Below are 9,093 nucleotides of genomic sequence, written 5' to 3' on the forward strand. Positions count from 1 at the left end.
GTCGGAGGGAGGGGGCAACGGGGGTGGTCATGTGGTCGGTGGGGGAGGGGCAGTGTTTTGTTGTGGAGGTACACGCTAATAGAAAGCTTCCTGTTGACTGGGCGGCTGTCGGATGAGATGAGCTCAAAAGGAGTGATTGAGGAGGAAAAAGGGGTGACATAAACAAGGTCACTAATGCTCTGAGCAAGACGGCAGAAGCAGGCTCACAAGGCAGTGTAACTCAGTTAAAAGACTAATTAACGAGGAAGAGAGATTTGATACGGGAATCTCGTTGATTTGTTATGGGGGGGGGAGCCGTTACTATGGAAACAGGAGGAAAATCCCCTGAGGATGGGAGGTGACCCATATTTTTCAAAGGGGTACCCCTCCCCGCTCCCTTTTTTGGTTCATTACCCTGAATCCACCCCCCACTGCTACAACCACAAAAACACACACACACACCATCGCAGAACGCCCTCTTCACATTCCATCATCAGACAGTCAATCTGCCATCTGTTGCTTTATACTGTATATTTATATTAGTCATTTATCAGATGCTTTAGTCATGGATCACAAAGACTAGATTCCTACAGATGACATGATATCCATTGGAATCTAATCATTCAACAAAGATCTTTGGTACAGTTCTGAAAACTCAAATGACAAAAGAGGGCTCTTGATTCCACAGAGGTCTTTGTTCTATGTTCTATATTTTACGGTCTTTGGTCTTTGTTCTATGTTCTACAGTGTTTGTATTACAGTACATTCTATATTCTATATTATATTTGTTCCATGGTCTATAGTCAATGGTCTTTGGTCTATTGTCTTTATTCTATGGTCTTTGTTCCAGTTTCTAGAGTCTATGTTCTGTTATATTTCCAATGCTATGGTATATATTCTATTTTCTATGTTGTATGATCTGTGGTATTTTTTCCATGTTCTATAGTGTATGGTCTTTGTTCTATGTTCTAGATTCTATGGACTTTGTTTTATGGTCCTTGTTCTGTTATATCTCATATGTTATATGGTATATATATTATATTTTCTATGTTGTATGCTCTATGATCTTTGTTCCATGTTCTATCCTCTCGCTCTGATGGTACAGAGCTGATAGAGAGAGAGCCCGGTGTGTCAGCCCTCCTCACCTGGTTTGACCTTCAGCCTGATAGTTGCAGACAGACGCGGACTAGAAAAATACCGCCATGCAACCCGGTCACCATGGTTACGGTCAGTGCAGGTCCCTCCCGGCCACAGCTGGACTTCATTGAAGTTGACACACACCCACCCACCCACCCACCCACCCACACACACACACACACACCTTACCTGGAGCTATGCTCTCCTGCTGACTCTCCATTGGCCATCACGACCCGTTACCGCAACCTGATTGGCTGCCCGTCTACAGCACCATTAGGATGAAGAATATCGTTGTTTTTGTATCTCCGCCCCTGGCTCAGCCATGCCATCCTGCTATTGGTTAACTGAGAAAACAAAAGAACAAAGCAATTAGACATGATATATTCAAACACACATATATTGCAGGCAGACACAATTTACTTTAAACTGAATATTTCGAGTAGCTGTATTTAAATGTATTATGCAATAATACTCACATAGCACAGTCAGTCGTCTGTAGCCGGTCAGTGCAAATATCCTCACACGTTTTCATTATGGCTTTAATGCTAAATAAATGTCATACAAGGCTTGTACTGAAAGCTGGTACTCTCTGTCCTTAAACAAAGGAATAATTATTTTCCCATCCCAATTACACAAACCCACACACACCTAACTAACCTTATCCCTTACTCTGTTCAAACCTTTCCGCATGGAAAATATGGCTTTCACAATAAAAACATAAACAAATACAAATTACTACATTGGTTGACTAATTCAATGAGTACTGTAAGGAAAAAAACATTTATCTCCCAATTACCCCAGTTAACACAAAGCCGCATCTCAAGGTAGTCTGGCTTCTGGCTCAAACAGCAGCACGCACGCAGTGGTGGTTTCGTGTTCTCTGTCTCCACCAAGTGTTCAAATGTAGTGATAAATAAACAGGCTGGATGGACGCGAGGTAAAATACGTTTTTTACGTTTTTTGTGCAATTCTTCGGGGCGCTTTCAAAGAAGGCACAATGACCTTTTTTGAACCCTCACTTCCAGTCGAATCTGTTTTCTACCCTGTTCTTACACGTTCATGATTTCAACCTGGGATTTGCGAATGTCTGACACATTAAGAGCTCACTCATACCTTTAACTAGTACTTAGGTTAATTCACTCGTTATAGTCCCGTACATTTTTAATCCAATAACACATACATGAACACATTTTGCTACACTGGTAGTAAAACGTGGTGGTTTTGCTTATCGGAAAAACTGATGTAAAAAAAGAAGCTCATTTTGACCCTCTGTGGAAGCCGTAGTCTTCTCTCTCTACGTCATCAGTGCGCGCTGATTCACGTGTTGTGATTGTTTGGATGCGGCAGATGTGTTATTATCCGATTACTAGGTTTCAACTGGAAAAAGGTTCGTTATTATGGGATCGACACATTGACCAGTGGTTGGGTTTGACATTTGAGACCGGATAACATAATAAACACACCTCCTTTCTTTAAAGAGCCCAGAAACCTGGCCTTAGGTTAAAAACTTACATTTGTACTTAAAGTATGGATCCATCTATCATTGATCTCTGTCCACTGACATTGCTATATATCGACATTGATCCCGTCAAACACCTCGTATTGAAATCGTATGAAAATTGGTAATGTTCAGCTGTAATAAACGACCTAAACTGGCACGTAGTGCTTTGATATGTTTAATAGATGTTTTAAATATAGTCTCGCATACCAGACGATTGAGACCTCGCCGCCTACCATTCTAGTTCAACTGGTTGCCATAGTTAAGGGGGTTTATCTATGTTTAGCTCAACTGGTAGAGCAAGGCATCCACACTTTAAGGCATAGGTATCCTTCCGAGGTGATTTGAGACTTTTTTACGGGCGCTGAAGCATGGGACAAACAATTACAGGGATTTATAACCGCAGGATTAATATTCAATATCTTCCATAAAGTCATGATGATGATACACACTGCTACAGTAATTGGTGGTATGCACCTTAAACATCGTTATTACGCAAATAAAACCAAAGGAGAAGTGTTTTGTACATTTGATGACGCATATTATATCCGCAAGCAAGTTAAATTGCGGAATGTTTTGACCTGGTTAGGACAAATTGGTCATTATTACTGTGACTTACAAATACTTTGATGGTGTGGGTCGACATTCTTTATTCTCATAAAGAAGAAGGAATTATCTGCTGAGAGGTTCTAAGCCACAAGGCGAGAGAATGGTTAAGTGGCCCATCAGTTTTAGCTCTATCAAAGTGCATGCACTTCACTTGTAGATAGCATTTCCCAAATCTCAGCGCATACACACATAACATTCTGAACATGGTTTGATCTGGATTGCTGCAACTCCAAGATTGAAGTGACAGACTGTAAACCTATTTTTTACTTTTGGGATTTGGAAGCATGGTTGATGCCCTGTGTTGGGCCTGCAAAGTAAGGTGAGGCTTTGTATGAAGACAAAAACTTTAATGTCATGTTTTCTGACCACGGTACTGTGGGCCATTTGCCACTCGGATCTTTGAGGTTCTACCTATTTTTTAAGATTAAGTAATGGTTTCTTTCCTGCCATCATGTCATGTAAGCCATATTTGTATAGCTTTCAGAAAATATGACTCCTAGTTACACTCCCTTATTGCCTTACTGAACATTTAAAAGGTTGTTTTTGCCCTGATTGTTATTTCTTACCTGCTTCTGGCACAGATTTGTGCAGATTTGACAATATCTGTATTTTATGATGCATTTTTCATTGCTGGATGATATGGTGGACTGTCCCAATGTGGTTAGAGACTGAAACAATGTTTTTTACATTACTCATATCTGCTTTGCTATCACTTGATTTTTCACTGTTCGGGTCAATATGATTTAGTCTTTGCTTTAAATACAAATTAAAATACAATTTCTAGAAAAATGATGTATTCATTGTTAACCAGTGAAATTATTGTCAGGCGGGGGGGGGGGGGGGTGAACACTCACACTGAATGCATGTCACCTTCTCATTAGGGTCTGAGAATCGCCACTGGCATTAACGCTGCCAGGGCATTGGGCAAGGGGCTCAATCTCCTGTTTAGCTCAACGTGTAACCTTACCATATTTGTGAAAGTTTGCTAAGAAATATCTCACCGTATTTAAAGACGCTGTGGATGAATCATCTACCAAAGAGTGTACATAAAGTTGACTCCTGATGGTGGATGTTTGAGCTCTGCTTCAGTCTGGTCTCCTGCTTTCAGGAGATGAGTGACAGCGATGATGACGTGCCGCGGCTGTCTGCGGACACGCTAGCTGCACTGCAGGAGTTCTACGACGAGACATCCCACCCCGACGCCCCCACTGCTGCCTCTGCAGACAAATTCTCTGTGGGAGCAGTAGGAGAGGACTGGGTAGGAACACACACAAACAAACACAGTGCACACAGACACAGGGCTAACACGCCCTCCTTGGTACGGACACCTTGTCATGGGGGTGAGTCAAATCAAAATGTTTATAGAGATCTGACATAGAAGCTACAGTACATAGTTAAAATCAAAGGAGGAATGTGAATGACAAGGACTACTTGTGTGTGTGTGTGTGTGTGTGTGTGTGTGTGTTCAGGGTATGAGTCAGTTCTGGTATGACGATGTAACTGCCACCCGGTTGGCTGAGGAGGTGATCCACGAGGCGGGAGATGGTGGGAGGTGAGACATTTTAACATTGTTGTCTATAATTATTATTACATTTGATTAGGGAACTGTATCGATTGTTTTAGGGTCGGTTAAGGAGGATTGCATTCAATCAGAACAAGTGGATCTTTTTTGCCTCGTTTCTGATCATTTTCAGTCAAAGGGACTAACTTTTTTGAAATTGGTCCAGTATGCAATGTAATCCTAAATCTGTGTGATTGTGCGTGTGCGTGCGTGTGTGTGTCAGGATAGCGTGCGTGAGCGCCCCCAGTGTGTACCAGAAGCTGAAGCAGGGAGTCGTTGAGGGTTCTGACCGGATCTCGGCCGTGTTGCTAGAGTATGACCGGCGCTTCGCCGCCTACGGCGATGACTTCCTCTTCTACGACTACAACCATCCGCTGGCGCTGCCCGCGGCCCTGCAGGGGGCCTTCGACATTGTGCTGCTGGACCCCCCCTACCTCGCCCTCGAGTGTCTCTCGAAGGTCACCCAGACAGTGAAGTACCTGAGCAAGGGAAAGGTGCTGCTCTGCACAGGTGAGACCCGTCCAGCCAGGAGGCCATGAGCCTATACATGCCACAGACACGCCTTCATGCAGAGAATATATACAGTATGAGTGAGTGGGGATACTATTAGTTGCATCAGACAGTGTGGACCATGTTTCTTGCTCTTATTAATTAAACTACAACTCCTCTCCTCATGTCTCGTTCTATCCTTCTCCTCCTCTCCTTTCCTCAAATTTTTCTCACCTCCTCTCTTCTGCGTCCCCCTACCGTCCATCTCTCCTCTCACCAACACTTTCCCCTCCTCCATCCTCCGCCTCTCCTATCACACCTCACCTCTCCTCTCCCCTCCCTTGTCCTCGCTCCTGCAGGAGCCATCATGGAGGAGCATGCCAAGGAGCTCCTGGGCCTGAGGAGGTGCGGCTTCCTCCCCAAACACAACAAGAACCTGGCCAACGAGTTCCGCTGCTTCACCAGCTACGACTCCCGCCTCCTCTCGTGCTGAGCCGGGGGGGGGGGGGGGGGGGGGGAAGGGTCACCCTCTGTCCTCCCTCTATCCTTCCCTGGGTCAGGCGGTTTCTGACGGTAGCCCCCGATTGGTTTTGGGGAGCCTGAAACCCTGAAACCCGAGCGATCCTCCGTCGAAGGCTGAAATGTTACCTGCGCGGACTGCACCTTGACCCACGAAAGAAATGAAGAACAGAATGGAAAATTCTCTCGTTTCTGAATTGAATTGATCGGTGATCAGAGTCTCTGCATTACACCAGGGAGGCTGGTCGCGCCAGTCCCCCCACTTCCTAGGACTGTAACGTACCGAAGGTTGCCACACAGAACAACCAACAGACAGAAAGACACTCAAAGATCTTCTGACACAATATTGATTCAATAAAGTGATTTTAATAAAAGTCTCATTGAGGTGTCTGACTCATCACTGTCCGATTCATAATATTCAGTGTCAAGAAACTCTTGGCTATTTGTAATTGACATCATAGATAGGTATCGCATAGCTTCATTCATTCGTGCCTCTACATCGAGGGTCTGGGCTTTTCGTCTCTTGAGACTGAGGGTAGCGCTGTGAGGCGATTCCCCTCCTGCTTAATAATTTACTGCAGTTCTGTTGTATAGTAACCTAGTAGCATCTGTTTAAGTGTTGAGTAGTACTGTATATACAATACTTAGAGCATGGTGACAGACATCAACTGTAACCTTTGGTCGACTGGTGTGTTTGTAATATATTTATAGGCTTATATATCTATAATCGATATATAGCTGTCATGTATGGCCTGCATCGAATGTTGTGGTGTGTCAATTTATGTATTTTCTCTCTTACTAACAATACGATCCAAGATTCAAAGAGCAATCAATAATCATATTACTTATTAGCCGTCAGGCCAAGCTTAGTTACTGTTTATGTTTATCTGTGAGGGCCACTTGTCTGCTGCTTTTTATTGCAACGAATCACCTCTAGTAGTTTTTTTGAGATTAGTTGGAATAACGCAGGCGTTTCTCACTATGGTTTTATACCAGCCCTCCAGTGGTGGTTTTATATACATTCTTGTTATCGTTAGTCACTCCAGTCTCTCCTCCATGTTTAGGAGCAACTCTGTCCAAACTCTGGTTCCCGCTCTGCGCCTTTCGGTCCTCGGCGAGCAGCGGGACACACGTGCACCCCACGGGCACGGACACATAGCTCTCCACATAGGAGTGGCGGCCCGCGACGCACGCACCCGTGCGTCGCAGAATGACGGAGGGCGTGTAGACGGGCGTGCTGCGGTGCCGCACGCTCTCCTTGCCGCCGGGTCCCGTCAGACAGCCCGTGCACAGGCAGTAGGCCTCGGGGATGAAGCGCGGGTACCTCAAGGGGTCGTGGGAGATGCTAAAAAATATGAGCAGCAGAAAAAGTGTAGGCTATTTGTTACACGCGCATTAGAAAATAATAGAAGCCATTGATGACAATGAAATTCTTCAATTTCAGGCTTCCTCAAACTTTGCAAAGGAGTAACAGAAAACAGGAAAATTAAGTATGGGACAACGACTAAACATAAAAGCAGTTTTTACGCACGTGTTTGTGATATTTTCCTCCAAATCTATATACATTGCAATGCTCATATGGGTGTCGGTGCTTAAATGTTGCCGACTGTGTGGAATTCCTAATGCTTCCTAGACATATAAGTAGAAGTCCTAACCCCTTTACCTGCTCCTAATGGCCAGTGTCTCCACTGTCCTCCAACCCATAGCTGCTCCTTAATGACCTGTCTCTCCACTGTCCAACCCATAGCTGCTCCTTAATGACCCGTCTCTCCACTGTCCAACCCATAGCTGCTCCTTAATGACCTGTCTCTCCACTGTCCAACCCATAGCTGCTCCTTAATGACCCGTCTCTCCACTGTCCAACCCATAGCTGATCCTTAATGACCCGTCTCTGCACTGTCCAACAACCCATAGCTGATCCTTAATGACCCGTCTCTGCACTGTCCAACCCATAGCTGATCCTTAATGACCCGTCTCTGCACTGTCCAACCCATAGCTGATCCCTTAATGACCCGTCTCTGCACTGTCCAACCCATAGCTGATCCTTAATGACCCGTCTCTGCACTGTCCAACAACCCATAGCTGATCCTTAATGACCCGTCTCTCCACTGTCCAACCCATAGCTGATCCTTAATGACCCGTCTCTGCACTGTCCAACAACCCATAGCTGATCCTTAATGACCCGTCTCTGCACCGTGCAACCCATAGCTGATCCTTAATGACCTGTCTCTGCACCGTGCAACCCATAGCTGATCCTTAATGACCCGACTCATCTGTCAACCCTGCTCCTTGATAACATGTCTCTGAACTCACTATATGTAACTTAGGACCAAAGCGTCCGATAAATTACAGAACAAATATCCTAGTAGTCCTACCGGTAGGCCCAGGGAGATAGGCTGAGCAGGTTGACCGGCATTCGGGTCTTGGCGTCACTTTGGAGTAGGCGGCCGGCCGCGGGGCATGTGAGGTTGTGTCGCTCGCTGGGCGCTATCTGCAGTGTTTGGTGAAAAGCCTGGAGGACCCCTACTGAGAGGCGACCGAGCATCTGCTCGAGGATCTCCTCCGGAAGGTCCAGACACCGGCGGTTCCGCGAGGACGCCACCAGCACAGGCTTCTTCTTTTTCAGGCGCCCCGCGCGCGTCACGTCCGCCGCCGCGACCTGGAGCAGGTAGAGGACCAGCACGAGCACGCCCAGCCGGAGCAGCGTCGCGCGCCGTTTCAACCACCACATGGAGACCCGGTGTCCGTTCACCGTAGTCTACTCCGGTGAGTGACGGAGAGCTCCAACAACAACACACACTACTTTACAACTTTACTAAATATAGGATATTAAACAGTTCCAGTAGTTCCGATGTGGAAAAGTATAAGTTTGTGTCCAATTGCGCAACGGCGCGGTTTCGCGCACGCTTTTCCTCACGGAATCTAAAATCGAACCGTAACCGCGACACTCGAGACCCGACCGTGAAGGAAACTGCACCTCGCTAAATAAAGAACAAACCCACGACGCGTCGCGTGAGCGAGGACAGAGAAGATGTAGCCCACACACGAGACGGAGAGACTTGGCTCCGCGCGCACCGCTGTCGGTCTGTCCTCCTCCTCTTCCCCGCTCCCTCCTCCTCCCCATCATCGGAACAAGATGTGGAGGTATGCAGCAGCCAAGAGAGGCTCGGATATGTTCCGTTCAGATTTCGGCTGGAAACAAACGTCTAGTCACAGCAATAATAAATAGGAAAGAAATAGGAAAACAAATGATACAGCGGTTATTATTTAAAAAAATGTTTAATCAAAACATTTCTAGAGT

At 45.8% G+C, this 9,093-nt stretch overlaps 2 protein-coding genes across 3 annotated transcripts; one reads left to right on the plus strand and one right to left on the minus strand.

Moving 5' to 3' along the window:
- The first annotated feature begins 2,424 nt into the window (after positions 1–2,424).
- Positions 2,425–6,122, plus strand: eef1akmt1 (EEF1A lysine methyltransferase 1). Of its 2 annotated transcripts, none has more exons than XM_079731374.1 (5): positions 2,425–2,503; positions 4,332–4,481; positions 4,693–4,775; positions 5,008–5,294; positions 5,633–6,122. In XM_079731374.1, exons 2-5 carry the CDS (start codon positions 4,335–4,337, stop codon positions 5,764–5,766), a joined length of 651 nt encoding a protein of 216 aa, XP_079587500.1. In that variant the 5' UTR covers positions 2,425–2,503; positions 4,332–4,334; the 3' UTR covers positions 5,767–6,122. The 2 variants fall into 2 exon arrangements, with proteins under 2 accessions (XP_079587500.1, XP_079587501.1); XM_079731375.1 differs by having other exon boundaries at positions 2,433–2,503; positions 4,335–4,481.
- A 657-nt stretch (positions 6,123–6,779) lies between these two features.
- Positions 6,780–8,523, minus strand: il17d (interleukin 17d; the record flags this gene model as incomplete). The annotated part of the gene is made up of 2 exons (XM_079731498.1): positions 6,780–7,137; positions 8,168–8,523. The coding sequence occupies 2 exons, from the start codon at positions 8,521–8,523 to the stop codon at positions 6,780–6,782; spliced, it is 714 nt and encodes a 237-aa protein (XP_079587624.1).
- Between the last annotated feature and the right edge of the window lie 570 nt (positions 8,524–9,093).

This window comes from Pollachius pollachius (assembly GCF_949987615.1).
Source record: "Pollachius pollachius genome assembly, chromosome: 3".
Taxonomy (NCBI): Eukaryota; Metazoa; Chordata; class Actinopteri; order Gadiformes; family Gadidae; genus Pollachius; species Pollachius pollachius.

What these genes read in the sequence shown, in the direction of transcription:
- eef1akmt1 (XM_079731374.1), top strand. Translation starts at nt 4,335, where the DNA reads ATGAGTGACAGCGATGATGACGTGCCGCGGCTGTCTGCGGACACGCTA. An exon ending in GAGCAGTAGGAGAGGACTGG is followed by an intron (nt 4,482 to 4,692) that starts GTAGGAACACAC and finishes GTGTGTGTTCAG; the next exon opens with GGTATGAGTCAGTTCTGGTA. An exon ending in AAAGGTGCTGCTCTGCACAG is followed by an intron (nt 5,295 to 5,632) that starts GTGAGACCCGTC and finishes TCGCTCCTGCAG; the next exon opens with GAGCCATCATGGAGGAGCAT.